At 39.2% G+C, this 19,973-nt stretch overlaps 1 protein-coding gene and 2 pseudogenes across 6 annotated transcripts in view; 1 reads left to right on the forward strand and 2 right to left on the reverse strand.

The window, feature by feature from the left end:
• Nucleotides 1-19,973, reverse strand: part of VPS13D (vacuolar protein sorting 13 homolog D) — a 216,589-nt gene that overhangs the window by 166,176 nt on the left and 30,440 nt on the right. For all 6 annotated transcript variants that reach the window (XM_025048627.1, XM_025048626.1, XM_025048628.1 and 3 more), the window contains 7 exons: nt 19,361-19,970; nt 18,146-18,297; nt 14,719-15,750; nt 11,324-11,414; nt 9,451-9,577; nt 7,775-7,955; nt 1,858-2,040 (listed from right to left, as the gene is read on the reverse strand). In XM_025048627.1, the coding sequence (XP_024904395.1) occupies nt 1,858-2,040; nt 7,775-7,955; nt 9,451-9,577; nt 11,324-11,414; nt 14,719-15,750; nt 18,146-18,297; nt 19,361-19,970 (2,376 nt within the window). The remainder of the gene's footprint in view (nt 1-1,857; nt 2,041-7,774; nt 7,956-9,450; nt 9,578-11,323; nt 11,415-14,718; nt 15,751-18,145; nt 18,298-19,360; nt 19,971-19,973) is intronic.
• Nucleotides 6,074-6,192, reverse strand: LOC112481802 (annotated as a pseudogene).
• Nucleotides 10,640-10,758, forward strand: LOC112481835 (annotated as a pseudogene).

Consider the following 19,973-nt stretch of genomic DNA (forward strand, 5'->3'; position numbering starts at 1 on the left):
CGCTCTTCCTTCTGTAAACACCGCTGCTCTGGCTTCACCCTCTGCTCTGATCACAAAATCTGGTCTCCCTGCGTGACTATTGGTGAGGTGATACGCGGACAATGTGACCTCCAGCCCGTCATCCACACGCCTCCGCCTGGGTCCTGAGCCCAAGGTGACAACACAGGAACATGGCTTTCACGGTCTCGCCTCACTCTTCTCCGTACTCTACCCATTCCCACTCGCTGAACCACATATTCTCGGCTCAGCGTGTTTAGGTTAGTAACAGTGAGCACATGGATGAATGAGGAGTAAAACAGGGAAGAAAAATATGGAGACAGTAATTTGAAAATCGTAACATCGTTTGAGTTTAGGCGCTACGAACAAATGCAGTCTAGTCTTCCTGTTACTTTCTGAACCGAGCTGAGGTCCCTGGCACAGTCCTGGTAAGGAACCATCACACTCCCGCCCGTCTTTTCTTTCTGTACCCAGAGAAGCAAATGGTAACTGCTCGAATTTTATCTTCTCTGCATAATCTTTAGAATTCACCCATCTAAGAATGAACTCACTGCCCCGCCCTTCAGAAAATTTAAGAGTGACAGCTACTTAGGAAAGAGCCAGTTAAGACACACAGCACGGACAGATTCTGCCAGTTTATTTTCCCCACACAAACCTAATCCTCACACTGGAAAGTAAAATCGTATCACAGTTAAGAGCATGGAGTATGACAGACACACACACAAGATTCTGAGGTCCACACTACTCCTTACTAGCTGTGTAATCCAAAAGAAATGACTTAACCTTTCTAAGTCTCAATTTCTTTATCTGGAAAAATTTCTTTATCTGTGTAATCCAAAAGAAATGACTTAACCTTTCTAAGTCTCAATTTCTTTATCTGGAAAATGGTGTTAATAATACCAGATACCTCTTAGGTTGCTCACGAGAACAAAATAAACGAATGTGGAGAGAGTTTAGTATAGGCTGACGTGTAATAAGAATTCAATAAATATCGGCTACTCATTGCTATATTGTCAATCATAAGAACTTACGCACATCCTCTTTTGAAGGCTATTTCTCCCTACGTTATGAGCATATTTTGGAATAAAAATGAGCATAACGAGCTAGGATTTCAGTAAGTGCTTTTCTGATAAGCCAAATTGAGTTTGTACTGAATAGACTGAAAAGCTGCCCTGGAAACTAGCAAGGCTTCGTTAAAACACGCGGAGAACGATGAGACCTGCACTCATTGCATCAGCGTGGCTCAGTCTCCTCAAATGCAAAACTGGGTGGGAGGGGACCAACGGGACCATCTCCAAGGTCCTCGCAGCACGGAGCCTGTGGTTTACGAGGTGTTCCCACCTTTGCCATTTACTCTCAATGAGTCCCAGTTTTTCCAAATGTAAAAGGAAAACAATAGCAATCCACTCCCAATTACCTCCAAACATCGTTGAGAGAAATACATACTAAAGTAGTGTTAAACGGTAGAGCAATATACTGTATAAGATTTTATTATTAAGATATTTTTAAACGGCTTCAGATAAACCTTGGGCCAACCTGCATCTGCTTAAAAGAGTCACGTAGTGTAAAAAGTTGATTATTATAAGGTCAGCATGTGAGGAAAGCATTAGAAAGATGGAAGACTAGTTCTGTTCGTTCGCTAAAATAAGGTACTATATAGAGTTAGTACGGGTTAGAATTTAAATGTCTCTTTTAAAAAGCTAATCTAAATGTCAATAAAACACCAAAAAAACATTATTCGAGCCACATGTGCGACAAAAGTAACAGCAGTTAGGAGTCATCCCATGGCAACACATGAATTTTTCAGTTGGGGTACAAATACTAGTTGAACTGACATGGGAATGCATACTACTTGCTCACCTGATCTTTTAAGGAAAAGGTCCCAGGAAAACCAGCAAAGAGAAACTTGTTCTTGACTTTCAACTTCCCCAAATTTGCTACGATCAAATTATTTGATCTGGAACTTTCCGGGATGAGGAGGACAGGAGCACCAGCCTCAATATCCAGGAGCACGCGTGAGCAGCGCTGGGCTTGCTGTCTCACCTGAAAGAGGAAGAAAACGGACTCAGACACTCAATGAGTTCCCTGGCTTTACGACCGAACGACCGAAGGTTCCCAAAAGTTCCATGAATGTATACATCTAAAACAGCTAAAATCACGCAGAGTAAATTCCACGACCACAATGAGATTAAATTAGAAATCAGTAACAGGAAGATAATGGACAACTCCAAATATGTGGAAATTAAGACTACACACTTCTAAATAACCCATGGGTCAAACAAGAAATCACAAGGAAAACAGAAAAATATTTTGACCTGAGTCGCAAAGAAAATATAGCACTTTAAAATTCACGGGATATACTTAAAACAGCAGAGAAAAATGTTTAGCATTAAATACTTATTTTATATTTAAAAATAAAGATTTAAAATCAGTGATGGAGGTTTCCATCTTAAGAACCTAGGGGGAAAAAAAAAACCTAAGTAGAAGAAAAAAAATAATAAAGAACAGAAACCACTTATTTAGAAAACAGATAAACAGAGAAAAATCAACAAACACTCAGAACACTATACCCAACGACCACAGAATATACACTTTTTTCAAATGCTAACCATAATACAGGCCTAAGTTGGACTTTTGAAAAGACTAATGAAAAATAACAAACCTCTACCTACAGTAATCAAGAAAAAGGGAAAAAATCGCCACTATCAAGGGGTGGGGGACGCTGCCACAGAACTTAAAAATATGAAAAAGATAAGGGAAACTATGAACAATTTCATGCCAGCGAACTGACAATTTAAATAAAGTGGACAGACCTCTTAAAAACACACACACACACAAACTATCTACCCTAAGGTCAAATTGACGAAACAGAACATTTCCCCCACTGTGATAAGGAACGAGGCAGGATATATCTACTCTCATCACTCCTATTCAACATGGTACAAATGCTAGTCTGTGCCAAAAGGCATTTAGGTTGGGAAGTTAAAAATAAAACTCTCTTACTCTCAGATAACATAATCATCTATATAAAAAAAAAAAAACCTAAAGAATCTAAAGGATCTAAAATAAGGAAGAATATCAAAATTATAGGATACGAGATCAACATGTCAATATACAAGTCAATTATATTGCTTCTATTTTCAATAAACAATTGGATATGGAAATTTTTTTTTTAATTCTTATCATTTATAACAGCATCCAAAACTGGAAATAGAGAAGAACTTAACCAAAGATGTGTAAGACCATCTAACTACAAAACATTTTTGAGAAACTGAAGACCTAATTAGATGAAGAGATATACTACACTCAGGGATCCAAAGGCTCAATACTGTTAGATGTCAATTCTCCTGATAGATTCAATGCAGCTGCAATCAAAATCCTAGCTGACTTTATTGTAGAAATAGACAAGCTGATTCTAAAATTCACAAGGAAAAACAGAGGACCTACAATAGCCAAAACAACTTAAAAAAAAAAAAGGACAAAGTTGGAGAACTTACACTACCTGATTTCAAGACATACCACAAAACAACAGTAATCAAGACAAGGTGGTTCTGGCATACGATTAAACATAAATTAACACAACAGAATACAGAGTGAAGAAACACGCACATACATACATGGTCAATCAATTCTCAACAGAAGTGCTGGGATAACTCAATGAGAAAAAATAGTCTGAATATATATGTGGGGGGAGATCTCACCTCTTACCTCACAAAACACACAAATATCAACTCAAAATGGAAGAGATCTAAAATTATAAAACTTGTAAAGAAGGACATAAAAGAAAATTTTCACCACCCTGTGGTAGGCAAAGATTTCTTTGATAAAACACAAACATCACCATAAAAGAGGAAAATCTGACTTCGTCAAAATGAAAAGGTTTTGCTTTTCAAAAATTAGTGTTAAGAAAATTAAAAAAAAGAAATGAGATGAGCCCTTGCCTAATCGTCACAATCAATTATCTTTTTTTCATGTTTATATCTTCCCACTAAAATACAAGCTCCATGAGAGCAATGATCTTGTCCTTCTTGTTTCCCGTTATGTTCCTAGCACCCGGCACAGGGTATGACACATCATTCCACAATAAACATTCACTAAATAATTGAAGAAATGAACAAACAACGTTGTAAGGATCAAATGAGATAATGTACATGAAAGTACTTTGAAAACTCCAAAGCATCATTCATATAAATAATTATTAACTGAATGTACTTATTTTTGCCATGTCCATTTTCCTTCTACAACTGAGCCAACAGAAGAGCAAGAAAAATAACTCGCTGCTGGTCACGCAGCTTATAGTGGCAACACCCAGACTCTAGATTCTTGTCCCAAGAATTCTAAATTGCACATCTTAGCTCCATCAAAAATCTGTACTCTGGTTCCTCAGTGAATAAAAAAGTTTAATATAAGTGACATCCAGTGAAGTAGAAGACACAGGAAAACTACATCAAACTTCTGGGGTAAAAAAGAAATAAACAATTTATATTCGGCCCAGTCTAGGTACATGATGTTCTTCTAATTTCAAACATCAAAATTAAAAAGAAATTTAAAGTTCCACTGGGTCATTATTTACAGACACTAGAAAATATAGAAATAAAAATCCGGCTACAAGTCAAAGGTACATAATACCACCTGTCACCAGTACAATATTAGGAGAAAGGAATTAAACTTCAAACAAAATAGCCTCTAAATCTTATCCACAAACAAAAGTAGATCTTTAGCTCCCTCTGTAAATCTCAGTGATTCAAAGAGCTAGAATTAAAGATCCTTGAGAAGATCAGCTTTTCTTCAAAGCCCACATATTTAGCACTATTCGACCTAGAAAAGCATTCCTTTAACCTTTGGCTTGTTTTATATAGTTTGATAAAGCAAAGCTTAAAAGACTTATATGTTCAATTTCTGCTCCCCCCAGGAAGTAATGCAGTATCTACTCAGCAATGCAGTGTCTCATTTCCTAATCCAAACGGTTCCTCACAACACTTCCTATTGTTTAAACCACGCATGTGAAAGTAATTGCTTCAAATGTGCATAATTCTAACAGGCAACATGTAGCAGTTATATTGAGAGTCACAGAAATGTGCATGGCTTTATAGCATTCAACCTAATAAAACCACAAAACAATAAAACCACTTATAGTATTCAATATCATTTATAAGATTCAATCCTATTAAAATTAGTCAAAAAATAAACTATGTACACGAAGATATTCATGGAAGCATTATTCATAAGAACGAAAAACCGGAAGCAATGCCAGTGTTAAAAAATAAGGAAATGATTAAACTAACCTGACGAATTATAGTTATTCAATAGGGGAGCTATGAAAAATGCAAAGCAACATGGAAAAAGATTATGAAAAAGGAGTATGGAAAGAAGCTGGATTACAAAAGCATACGCATAAATGTAACACATTTTACATACTTTATTGTATGTACTATAAGCTTTTTCTCAATTAAAAAAGTTTTTTAAAAGTATATGTAGACCGTAAATACAATACTATTTCCCACTCAGTAACTGGCCCAAAATAAAAAGGTTGACAATACAAGTGTTGGCAAGGAGAGAATTACAAGGAATTCTTAAACACTGCCAATGGGAGTTTGTATGAGGCAGCCACCGTGGAAAGCAGCCCAGCATCACCGTGTGAAGAGAAACACATGCACACCCTACGGCCCAGTAACCCCACCAAGAATCTCAGAAAAACTCTTCCACATGTTCTTTAGAAGACAGAGTGCACCATAGCAAAACACTGTAAACAACCCAAGTGCTCAACAGGAAAATGGACAAATCATGTGTCTTGTACACAATGAAATTCAACGGTGAAAATAAATGAAAATAAATGAAATGTAACAACGTGAACAAATCTTAACACACTGAGCAAAAAAAGCAAGTCACGGAACATTAGATACAGTTTAATACCATTTTATAAAGGTCAGAACAAGCAAAACAAAGGTATTGCATAGGAACTTGATTTTTTGTTTGTTTGGTTTTTTGTCTTTTTTTTAGGCGAGGCAACTCTTCGTGGACCTCACAGATTGCAAGGACCTTGTCAGCTTACAATTCCTTATTTTTTTATTTTTTACGCCTACAACGCCTGGTCTTCCTAGGTGGTCTCCTATCCAGGTACTAAACAGGCCCGACCCTGCTTAGCTTCCGAGATCAGACGAGATCAGGCTTGTTCAGGTTAGCGTGGCCGTAGAGAAACTTGTTTTTTAAAGCAACTAGTAGACCCAAAACTCAGGAGAGTGGTCCCTACGGAGCTGATGGGAATGAGGCAGGGGAGAGACACGTGCAGCAGTCATCATCATGTTTTAATTTTTATTTTGTTGGTGAGTTCACGAATGTTCATTTTATTATCATACTTTGTGACTCGTATATATGCTACAGATATCTTTTCATATCTGTCAAATACTAAATATTTTTTAAGTTTCTAAGGAGAGAAAAATACTCCATGATTATAACCATGGAAACATGTATAGGAAAAAAATGAAAATAAATTAAAACATACCTATGGTTCTACAAGATTCTTTTTTTCCAGGTTCCCTATAATTTGTTTATGCTAGCTACTTCTAGTGCTTTAGAAAATATATTCTCCGGAAGACACACAGGAAACCTCTAACACTGGTTGCTTCCAGGGAGAGAAACCGGGTGGCTGAGGAAAAGTAACTGAGAAGATTTCTCTCCAAATGTGCTTTTTTCCTTTGATTCTGTATCAAATTAATATATAATATATTCAAAATTTTTAAATTTAAATTAAAACATAAAATTTGTGAATGTTGCCACTATAAAGACAGCATCTATTCCTTAAAATTATAATCTTTTAACTAATAGTTTAAAAATACATAAAAACAAGTTTCACAAAGAACTACGTTATGATCGTCTTCTGGGGTCCCCAATCTGTGTGCCAAGATGTGACAGGGTGCTGCCACACACTCACGGGGTAACACATCACCTGTCAGACACTGCACAAACTACTAGCTTGAGGTAGATCGTTCTCAGTGTTAAATCATGTGACATTCCTTTCAATGATATCTCATCTTTCCAAAGCTAGGTCTTAAGCCATTGCTGTGACAAAAAGCAGAACCATGAGAAAATACATGTGGAACAAGAAATGAAGGTTGTGATGTCCAGTCAGGATCCGAGTTTGAGAAGCTGCACAGTGCCCACGAGCACACACATCCTACTACAAAGTAATTGTGGTTATTTAAGAATGAAGGAAAGATATTATTCTTTCAGTTATGTATCACTATTTTTCAAACAGCTACTAAATTGTTAGGACACGTGCACTTATTAAATGCCCTAGTCTTGATTACTTTATAGATGGAAAGACCGTCTTAGGGCCAAGGATGTGCCACGGAAAAACTTCTCAGCATTAAGGAAGCAATGAACTAATAAGAAGTCTGGGAACTTCTAACCCATTTGAAAAAACGCCTCTTTATATAAGTTCCCTGGGACCACTTTCTAAGAAAAGAATCCCCAGTAAAGTCCTAGAAAGGCCAAAAGTCTTAAGTGTTATCCATAAATTTCAGTCATTGTTTTTAGAGAAAGCCAACGTTAAACTTTAAAGGTGATTAGAACACAATACAATGAATAAGGAATATCGGCTCCCTGATCACGTAGGTTTCTACAGATAATCAGTTACTTGGAGGACATCAGTAAGGATAAAATTACCAAATTATCTTTACTTTTTTCAGTGAAATTTTCCAGATTTATCTCTAGAGGCTTAAAAGTTCTACTGACCAGTCGGACTGAACCGGCAGCTTGGAGAAATGAGACCACGTACCGTCTGCCCCTCGACAGCAGCTCGCTGGCGCCCTAAGACGTCCTGCAGCTGAGTGAAATGCTGAACGAAGGCCACCACCTCCGCCTGGAAGCGCTGAGTATGCACGTACTGCACGGAGGCCATCTGGAGGCTCACTCGGATGTCGTGCTCTCTCCGGAGCAGAGGGTCGGGCCGTCCATATCTGGGGACAGGAGCAAAAACGTGACTCAGACAGCGGCAAGATACAAGTTAGTATCTGAAGAAAACTTGGGTTGATTTAGGGTTTTCCCCAGAAAACAGCTTTAACTATTAAAATGCAAATCCACATCAAGTTTTACATAGCAAACGTCAATAATTCTTCCCGTTCTAAGCCTCAGCAATGTGTCGGGGATGTTAAGGGCCGGTGTGATAGCCAGGGCTACAAACAGGTAGGCAGCCCCAGGCACCAAACTCTCTCCATTCCAGAACTTACTGTTCAGACCTTTCACCTGGGCCTCTTATGCCCTGGTTTTAAGGGAATAATCACTCGGTTCTAGCAAAAATTGGGACAATAAGGACTTGAAAGACAATACAAATAAGGCCATGAAACTATGGGTAGAGAAATTAGGCAACAGAACCAATGTTTCTGGGGAAAACTGTCTTCTGCAGGCAGAAAGAAGTCTTCTTTTAACTTCAGTGAAATAAGGCCAAAGAAGCTTAGTATCTACATTTCAAGATAAATTAGAAAACTTTTACGGATGGTTTTTAATTTAATGGAGCATGGTGTCACAATAATAAGTTATTATACAGGGCATAGTCACTGGGGAAAGAACTCCTCTTTGCTAAGCACCTATTTTGTGCCAGGCAGAGAGTTAAGAGTTTCATATTAGACATCTCGTTTATTACAGAACCCTGCCACTGTGGTAGGTAATGACATAAACAAATCAATCTCAAGTCTCAGTAGAGTATGCTATCTTCTCCTGAAAGTGAGAGAAAAAGTTCCCAGATTTCTTTAAAAACTGTGTTTCTCAATTCTGATTGAAGATTAGAATCACTCTGGCAAGTTAAAAAATAAATAAATTTAAAAAGAAAAAGGACTGAGAACTACCCTAGACCAGAATATCTAGAGGCAAAGCTGGATTTTCTAACAGCTCTGCCAGAGGTTGAGAAACCACCATTGTAAACTTTCTGCCTTCTGAGAAAAACCATTCTTTAATAACTACACATAGGCCTAAAGATGCTTTCTAAATTCTAAAATTGAAAAATTCAATATAGATTATGTTTATACAGAAAAAAATGTATAATGTAATTTAATGCCCATATCGTCAACAACTTTTCCAGCTGAAATCATTCTAAAATGTTTAGAGCTTGATGGAAAGTGATTTAACTTAGTCCCCTCAATATTTAGATAGAAAAACTGACACGTGGTGATCGAGTTGCCTAAGGTCACAGAACAAGTTAGTGCAAAACCCGCACGAAAGCCAGGCTTTTTAATAATCAGAATTATTTCAATCCTACCCCACCTGTTTATGAAACCTGAGCAGCCCATTTCAACACAGATTTTAACGAAAATCAGAATTCCTCACAACTAGATCATATCGATTTTATGTAAGAAGGTAAAATTTTTTTTAACTTTTCTTCATTGTTTAGCCAACAAGAATTTGAAATAGCACATAATTATAACAAAACGTCAAGTGAGAAAAGATCAGTGTTTTTACTTAAAAGTCTGGAAGATGAGTGCTTCCTCCCCACTCGTAGTGAACCGTTCCCTGTAGAACTCTCCATGGGCTGTCAGGTCACTTAGCGACAGGCTCCCGATACTTCCCTGTAAGGCCAGGTCTCCCTCTGGGGATGTTAAAATTAGAACACATTACGTTATCTTTTCTGTCATATGCCTTAAATATGTCTGGAACAATAACTGATATAAACACACCTTAGACTTTTCACTATTTAATCAAACTACATGTCAAAAGCAAATTTTCATATTCCAATGCACAAGGAAAAAAACATTTTATGTAATCTTTCCAATAGTCTCGGTGCAGAAGTACAAAGGGGACTGAAATAACACAGCAACATCAAACTTTGACATTTACACGAGGAAAGAAATTAAACTAAATGCATGCATAATTTAAAGGACAAAACATTTACAGATACAGATAGAAACATGATCCCTCTGAGATTAGACCACTAATTAGAATTAGTGAAATATCATAAGGTCTATTAATTGTACTATAGATAAAAGAACAAAAGAGGAAGTATGAGACGTCAGGTATTCAAGAAACCTTAAGTATGTTTTGATTTAATTAAAGAACAAAATTAACGAGATAGGCAGACACTGGTGACAGATGAGAAACTACTCCGATATTACAGAGTGAAGCCCCTGGACGGTGGGTAAAACAAAGAAGCAATGTTGAAACTCGTACACCTAAGATGTGAACCTATAATAAATCATTGTTAACATGGGCAGATGTTAAAAAGGGCTACACTGAACTGGTGCTTCTGTAAACAAATGTTATCATCACAATTAGCATTATAAAACAAGGACTAAGGTGTCTCCACTTGGCACGCCAGTTCAGCACCCAATGAACAGAAGACACATACTTATTTTTGATTCTTAATGTCTTCTACCAAAAATATCCACGCTTCTCCAACTTTAAAGACCGATCTCTTCTAGGAAGCAATTATAAATTAATTTATACCAGGCATAAAAACCTCAATTTCAGTCATTTCTTCTCAAAAAACATTTTTATTTTGAACTACAGAGTCAACACTTGAACTTTGTAATATTTTATATTTCGTTACCTGTTCCTTAAGGAAGGAATGGTGTTTTATCCATTTTATAAATCCCTACTATCTAGAACTCGATGTAGCTGATCACTTGTGTTCTACTCAAAAGTTCAACCCACAGTCTACAGCTATGCCATCCTGAACGTGCCCGATCTCCTCTGATCTCAGAAGCTAAGCAGGGTCGGGCCTGGTTAGTACTTGGATGGGAGACCACTTAGGAATACCAGGTACTGTAGGCATTTTAAAAAAAAAAACAAAATTTCAACCTACAGTCCTATTAGAATGCAGAGTGTGCTACAATAGCCTCCTGCCTAAAACCTTGGCCCCTATTGGTGACTCTCCTTGTTTACAGTAATAGATAAGGAACGTAGGCCCTGGTGTCCCACAGACGGCCTTGTTATACACCAGGTGTAATTAGCATGTAACTATTTCCCAGGTGTAATTGTTAATAACACCCACTTTCACTCTCAAAAACGTCTCACTTTGGGAAAAAAAAAAAATTAGTCACCCAGACAGAGTTTATTGAAAACAGAGATGCCAGGGCCCCATCCCGACCTACAGAACCAGATTCTTGGGATGGGGTTGGGGGATGCACTAGATGCCTGCATTTTTAACAAGCTGTCCAGATGATTCTGAAACATAAGCCAGTATTTGGGAAACGCCACCACAAACCATGGCCAGACCAACAACCACCATCGAGCCACTGATTCTTCCTTACTTAGCATATGAGGAGATAATTAGATTTGTGAGCAAGAAGCCCAAATTCTTACCAGATTTTACAAGTTTGATTTTCCCCCAACTTACCAATCATTTCCAGGTGTGCCACTAATTTGGACACATTCGCTTTAGCAAGCTCACTGGTGGTCTTGTTCAGCACGAGAGAGAGAGAATGAACCTAAGAACACAGAAGATGAAGCAAGGCAAATATTACTGGGGGGAAAAGAGCATCTTTCAGGCAAAGAGCAGAACGAACTCAACAAAGAAGCAGAAAGGCTCAGGAAATTTGAAGGTCAAGCTTTTGCTGACGCCGATTTCACTTCAGCTTTCTTTAGCCATCAAAATGTAACCTAAGGAGAGAGCTGCTAAGACGGGAACTCAACAGGGAACCTAAAACCCAGGTCCCACGCTATCTGTCTCTGTGGTCACCTTATCTATGTTTTGTTAGTGAAATGTTTTATATTATAAAACAGTTTTGCTCATTTTTGCATTCGTCTTTAATATTGCACTCTTCTGTCGTCACTCACAGAGATTCACTGAGCAAAGTCCCACACTAAGAAACCTGTCAAAACAAATGATAAATATGATTTAGAATCCTGTTTAATGTCTCTGGGAAAATACTTAACCGAAGCCCCTGCTGTACTATTGGGACTTCACCTAGGAGCCACGCTCAAAGATTTTCTTCCCAAGGAACAACTAGAAATATAAGAAAGACAACATCCTTCGTCTAGCAAATAGCATTCTTTGTAACGAATATATTCTGTACTGTAATACTGCCATTTTAAATACTCAAAGGACTTATATATCTGGATGTGTTGAGGCTGGTACCTCTGAGTGCCGTCACTGGGGATAACGGGTCAGTTGGACAGAAGGACGGAGGAAGGAAGAGCTCAAACCCCAGTTCATACTCACTGCTCCTGAATGGCAGAGACCATGCCATACCAACCCTTTAGTCTTCAGTGCCGACAACAAAGCAGGTGCTCAGTAAATGTTTGATGAATGAATGAATGATGAGAAAAAAAGATGGGAAAAGAAAGAAAATAAGAAGAGGAAAGAAAGAAGGAAAACATTTAGAGAAGAAGGCAGAAAAAAAAGACTAGAGTGGATGGAGCAGGAACCCTGGGGTCCCCTCCGGTGCCACAGAGGTTCCCTTGCAGTGAGTTTTTCGACACAGACCTTAAGGAGGACCCCAGGGGAATGAGATTATCGTGAAGTAGGAAATTCAAAACCTCTAGTCGCTCAATCATCAAAATAACATACACATTGGGTCTAAAAATGCTTTGTTTGGAGGAATCCAGCTGTCACCCCCTGAAGCCACTATCTTACCGTGAATCTTCGCATCACTAAAAGTAGGACAACCAGATGATGTATACTCCAGGCGTAACACAATAAGACACACGCAGCACCTCCTAAGAAACATTTCTACCAAAAAGTGGAACCTGAATCTGATCAAGTCTCTAGAACTAACTTCCATTCCTAAAATCAGAAGCTAGAAGTCAAGCAGCACCCCAAGGAAACAGAGAAGTCTGGACTGTAAGACACTACAGCACACTAACCCTGTTTCCACAAGTCAACTGCAGGGGGCGAATAAAGAGGGAGAAAGTCTAGTTCACTTTAATTAACAGAGATTTAATTAACAGCGAATAAAGAGGGAGAAAGTCTAGTTCACTTTAATTAACAGAGATTTAAGACACATGTAATGTGTGAAACTTATTCGGATCTCCATTCAAAAGATTCATATGTCATTTTATTTCATTCTCTTCATTTTGTAGATGAAGAAACAATGGCTCAGAAAAGCAAAGTATTCCACTGAATTGTAGCGATCAAAGGAAAGACATGAAGTTTCTTTAACCATTCGCTCCTCTACAATGTACCAGTAGACATCTTTGAGATTATCAGGGAAATCTATGGTCTGGTGGGTGTTACATAATACCAAGGAATTTTAGAGGTGACCATGTATTGTGGTTATATAAAAAAGAGTCGATATTTTTTAGAATGAATATTGAAGTATGTAGAAGTGAATGATATAACTGGAATTTGCTTTAAAATACTTCAGCAAAGAAGAAAAACAGGAATAAAGAAAGGGTTGGGTATATGGACAGTCATTATACTATTTGTGATACGTTTGAAAATCTTCACGATAAAAATATTTTCAAAATTTCTTATCCTAAAAAAGTATATTGTTGTGGGGCATTTATCTAGTCCTGTTTTCTTGTGAAGCCAGCCATATCTACCTGTGCAAAGCCCCCTGGAAGCACTCTACTCAACACCAAAGGGTTCCTAAGGCAGTTATCACAGGCAGCACAAGAACAAAGTTACAGCGACGAACACGCCAAGTGCAAAGGAATGAGTGAAGCCCCTCCAGGTGCCACTCGTCTTGCTAAGCAAGGCACCGGAGGCCTGAGTACTGCCAGGCATTCATTCACCAACACGGAGCAAGAGGTGTGAAACTCGTGCCCAACTCTCCCCAAAGTTCTCCCATTTCTGGAAGAATGAAGCCTACTGCCTTCTAAGGAAGTAAAAAAACAGCAACTAGACAAAACACGATTCTCCCCAGCAGCAAGTGCAAGTCCGCACATGCTAAGCCACGTCGAAGAACTTCATCCTCAAGGCCTACAAATGTCATCGGCCACCGGCAGGGACCCAGGGCCCTGGATGGTGCTGGTGACAAGGATGCTCCACCGACTGGTCAATAAACTTAACTACTTACACGACTTACTGTTCAATGACACAGAACAGCCTTAAATTTAAACACTGACTTCGGGTATTTTTAAACTTTTACAGTGAGTACCAAGGATCAGTACTAAGTATGACAAGCCACATAATAGTAAAAATAATAACAGCTCTCATTCAGTGAATGCTGACTTAAAGCCACGAGCTGTACAGAGGGCCTTGCCTATATCATCTCACTGAATCCTTGCAACAACTCCACATTGCACCATTTAACGCCCCCAGGTTATTGATGAGAAAACTAAAACTTTTTTGCCCAGGGCCAAAAAGCTGTATGGCTACAAAAAAAGTGCCAGGATTCAAACCCAGGCAATCTGACTTTCAAGATTTCGTTCTCAACAGCGGTACTGTTGCCCTCGATGAAAGCCAGTGACGTTCTGAGCAGGAAGATGGTGATAAAAGCCGCTTTGCTGGGTCTTTCACATACACTGCCTCATTCAGTAATCTTAACTAGGAGATGGAAGATGAGAAAACAGGTTCAGAAAAGCTAAGCAATTCCTCTGACTTATACAACTCCAAGGAAAGACAGAAAGGTACGTGAACCAGCGATTTTCCCTGCCTCCGGATGGGACTCACCTTAAAACCTTTGCTAAGATATTCACATTCGCCCTTTTCTAACAGACATGCAGAAGACAACACACCTCCTCTGCCAATAAGGCCTATTTTTCTAGAGTAAATATGCAATGATAGCACTTAAATAAACCAACAAAAATGCATTCTTGGAACTTCAAGGAGTGACAAGGGACTGATACCTTGAGGTCCAGCTTGGTGTTAACTGGATCCTGAAGTTCAGACCCCAGGAAAGCATCTGACTCGGCCTTCACGTTTTGTAGAACGTCCTCAGGCGGTACCTTCATCGCATGGTTGTCGGCAGTGGAGCCAATTCCAAAAAAATCTAGTATCACGACCCAGGTTTGCAGTGTGATGAGCACATCCAAGCAGTTAAAATCGACATCAATGTTCCGGTTAACTCGGTTATAAATGGAAGAGAACTCTGGATGTTTCTTATCCACCAAGAATACATTGATGTGGACCAAGGAATCATCAAATTTACTCTTCCCAGCCAGCATCCTGAGCTCATCCACTGTTGGGGAAGGAGGTGGGGTCAAGGGGTAGTCCTGGTCCTGGACCTCCTTCTGCTTCTTCCGGGACGCCGAGGCGGGCCTCTGATACAGCTGAAATACATTAGGGGCTTCTTCCATGTGAGACGGGAGAGACCGAGGCATGTCAGGGTACTCCACGTTGGACACTGAAGGGCAAGACTGAGAAAGATATTCTTTCTGTGCTAAACTGGAAGGCTTAGGGGCGCCCCGAGACACCATGAGGTTCTTATACTTGGAATCTGGATTTTTCTCCAATAAGTCTTCCATCAGCAGAGAGTGCAGCGCAATTTGAATGGACAGAGTCTGAGGATGGTCTTTACTGAATTCCACCTCGAAATCCTGAAACTTTAAGCTCACAAGACCCTGGGCCCCCAAAGTCAGGTCTCCACTTAGCTGAACTTGAAGCTCTGATATACAAAAGTTGGCTTGAATCTGCGTAAAGGACTTGACTTCCTTCAGAGACAAGGACCTTTGAGAAGAGTTAGAAAGGCTGGAGTGGCTGAACAACCCATTCTCCTTCCTCTCATTGGAAGGTTCTCCACAGGTACTGAGGGAAGGCAGAGGAGAATGAGGGCAAGGTGAGGAGGTAGCGCTGACCGGAAACTTATTCAGATCTTCACTATACACGAGATTATCCAGCGTTTGTAAAACCTGCTCATAGACATGCTTTGCTAGCACCACCTGTATGCAAAGAGAAAAATTCAGTTATCCCACTATTATTCATTGCAGTCAGCTGTACTGCCTACAAATTTCCAAAGTTGATTTCTATGGGTTTCCCCAGGAGATTATGAATAAGTTGATAGCAAGGACTGTCTCTTTTGTTTCTTTTCTGTCCTTACCTCTCTCTGACCTATGTCTATTCACAAGGCCCTTCTCTAGTACCTCACAGAATAACCTACACACAATAAACATTTAGTAAGTACTATTGATGACAGGCCTGCATCAGCAAATTCACTCTTTCTAACCCCATAGAAACAACTGCAGAAACTGAAGGGAATGGAATACTGCTAAAGGTCTAATGTGGGTACACCACGGGACTGAGAAACAGGACCCATGGTTCCAAAACTCACTGACCGTCACCATCTAGTGTAACGACCTATGCTCGGCACGACTAAAGAGATAGTATTTTTTAATGATGATCCATAATTATTTATGTTTCCTTTCTCCCTTACTTTGTTTTAAATTACAATTTCTCATTTAAAATATTTTCAGGCAAGTTTTTATTTAAGGTCGACTTTTTAACAGAGGAATTCCAAACAGATATAGAAGTGATAGCATGAGAAAGTGATCATTTTGTAACTCCTAATTAAATAACTTATCCCATCACAGTTCACCGGTGGAATAAGCCCTTATATGAACGACTGACAGAGAATTTTATAATGGAGGGATCAGGTTCCTGTCACCTTAATACAGTCATCAACTTAGGCATCACGAACAGATATTATATGCCTCCTGATATAATGCAATATGAAGCACACAGCACTACCTCGGACGTGTCTGGCTCCCCCTACCCCAAAAAGAACCAAAAAAGAAACTGAATTCAGTTAAACCTGCAGAGTTAAGTTATAGTTTACAAGAAATGTGTGTAAAGGACAAGTTAAATGACACTCCAAACAAACAGCCTAACCCAGGACAAGGAACAAGGCGACTGACCTGGTTTTCAAAACGAAAGAATTACATGGGGGACAAAAATAAGAGGGAAACTAAATTAATAGAGACCCACAAGATGTAGCATAGAAATACAATGTGCAGGCCTTGTCTGGATTCTGATTCAAACAAAGGAAAAGTGAAAAGACATTTTAGAATCAAAAATGTCGCTGAAATCAGAAAACGAATTAAAATTTAGATGACATCAAGGAATCTCGATAATTTAATAATACCAGTGTAGTTATGTAAGAAAATGTACGTAGCTTGTAGTGATACATACCAAATATATAGGGGTAAAAAGGCATGAGGCCTGGGATTTACTTAAAATCTGAGTGAGGGGGAAAGAAATCTGAAGGATGGGCACATAAGGTTCATTAAACTATTCTACTTTTGCGTGTGTTTAAATTTTTCATAAGAAAATATTTTAAATTATTTAAATTACTTGGTTAAATTACTAAATATCAATTATTAATCATTTAAAGAATTATTTTTTTAATTATCTTAAATAATTTTTTAAAGATTTTCATCAAAAACTACAGTAAATCCATAGTAACCATAAGAATAGGTCAACATAAACCAACAGAATTCATATTATGTGCTAGATTGAAGGTGAAAAATTCATGGGAAAGCTTTGAGGGAAGTTCTCTCACCCAGACACCCATATCCAGGAACCAAGATGTCAAAAGGTACACGTGTTCTGTGAACGGCACCCCTGGGTTACCCCAGAGCAGCCACCAGACACAGACCAGTGACTAATCACTGCCCAAGGGTCCACTGTCCTAAGATCCTGCCTGTCTTTGTTGTTTTATAATGTTATGCTCTTTGTTCTTATTCCTGTGAAAAGGAAAAAAGAAAAAGGATGGCAGATGTACACGTACATACGCACACACGCACGCACACACGCACGCACACAGGCATCATTCGTGGCACACACACAGGCACACACAGAAACCCTTATCCTAGCCAGTTTCATTTCAGAGGACAAGACTAATTCTCCTTTGAAAGGATCTGTCAACAGCTCAGATAATCAGATTGTTTTATAGGCCGGGCCAAGTATGTCAAAGTGTGACAAGAATTATGTCCTCTTGGGAAAGAGATTCTGACTTTCCAGGCAATAACTTTTGTTTCTGAATGGCACCGGAATTAAGGGTCTGCCCTCTTTCTCCATGTAACTTGCCTCTCCTCCATGTGAGGAAGGCTAATGAGACCGATTCCCCAGCGACAAAAGGACACGAAAGAAGACTCCACGTTTACTGGAACAAGTTATCAGCAGTAACGTTAATTCATGATATCTCTTTGAATTTATATATGTTCCTTCCAACAATTTATATATACACATGCAACAAAATATACACGTATTTAAGTAATATAACTACAGAATAAATGTGACTTCAACTGTCCTGACATGTAAATCAATAAGGCGTTTTACCTGAACTGGATTGACAAATTTCCCTTCGATCTTCATGATGCTAGAAGTTCCCAGATCATCTGGACTAAGGGAGAAAGTCAATTCCGATTCTCTCTCTATAGGGATCTTCTCCAGTTTAAACTGAATGGTGGTGTTGTTCAGGATGTGAAAGGCTGGTGTAACACAGAGGAAATGACACACTGAAAACACTCGTATTTACTGCATGATTGCTGGTTAAGTAGAGGACATATAAACTGGAGCCCATGAGTTACTCGTAGACCGGGAACTTCGATGACTAGCCCAAGACAAAAACTCACAGCAAGCGGAGGCACAAGATAAATGTATGCATAAAAAGAAACAATATTTTCATGCCATGCTCCATTTGGTGGCTTCAAAATATGGTGTGGTGAACATTAATTCAGGCCAGGGTCTACATTAAGTTTCTCTTAGTCTCCCAAACTGGCATTTTCCAAACCAAATTGCCAGTCCTTACCCAGCTTTCAGATACAGATTGATTCCTCTCAACGGGCCTAAATCAGAATCAAGGACAAGATAAGGTTCTAAGTGGACGGCTTTTATCCCAAGTATGTAAATGAATCTGTGAATTAACATCTGAGAAGCGCAGAAGTTCTCAAGGTCATTAATTTCTTAACCAATAAATAAAGCCATGCTCCAGGGCTTACCTGATTTCTGAGGATGCCGAGACTAACAGATCGAACCATTTGGTTTCAGCATGTCAGATCGAGAGCACAAATATGGGCATATTATTCCTAGAACCCTACACCAACCCATTATAAAAGACAGGGCACTGACACCCACGAACTAAATTTCACAGTCTATTTACATCGATCCCTCCAGCTGCCTGGCCTATACGATTTAACTGGGAAAGATCTACAGTTTAGGAATAAAAAAAATCATATGTATCTGACCAAATTAAATAATATTCTATCAGAATCCACTCACTGAAACATCCTTATAGGGTCGCCTCATTTATAGATGAGCACTCTCAATTTCAAAGGGGGCCACTTAAAAAAAAAGATTGCTAAATACAACATTCAGTGAAAAAAGTTGAACACGTAACAACCTAAAATGAAACACTGTATCAAAATTCTATTATGATTTCTTAAATATTATTGGGGATAATTCTGAAAGAAAAAGTGTCTGTTGTTGTTTTAAGCAAAGTACACAGGAGCTGGGTTGCAAATCTTAAAACGAGACATGACTCGCAGTCCTCACCTTGACCTCTATGCAAAGACTCAAAGAAATCATGTCGGGTGAAGTGCGCTTCCTCCTGGCTGTTGGCACTGGCAGACCCTGACGGAGGGCGAGATGCCCGGCTCCCATCGGACCCGGGACCCTCTCTGCCTGCCAGCTGGGTGCAATTCAAGGAATATAATTTAATGTCTTTGATTTCCACCTGTAGACGGTCACTTCTGGATTCATCGTCTCCCGCCACAAAATTCTGGATGAATATCTGTCCCAAGTGTCCCACCAACAACTCAGGACTCCCAGGCTTCCGAGGGATGGAAACCACCGGCGACTCAATGTTTATGTTCAAGATCAGCTTTACGGTGTCGGAACGAGTGGCGCCTAGGCCGAAGCCGTATACATCGCTGTCTTCCAAGGTGAAGGATTCCCGTGTCTTCCTCGGCGTTTCAAACAGCGACACCATCTCACTGTACTCGGCTGTCTTGGTAGCTAGAACTGTGGTGACTTTGGTGGCTGCGCTTTTCAGCATACTTCGAAAGTTTTCTTCCAGTTCATCCATGGACAAGGTCAACTCCTTCAAAAACTTAGCAGAGTGGTTGTAATGCAGGGAAGCCATCTTCAGGTTGAGGACACATTCCTG

Source organism: Pteropus alecto, unplaced genomic scaffold (assembly GCF_000325575.1).
Source record: "Pteropus alecto unplaced genomic scaffold, ASM32557v1 scaffold125, whole genome shotgun sequence".
In the NCBI taxonomy this organism is placed as follows: Eukaryota; Metazoa; Chordata; class Mammalia; order Chiroptera; family Pteropodidae; genus Pteropus; species Pteropus alecto.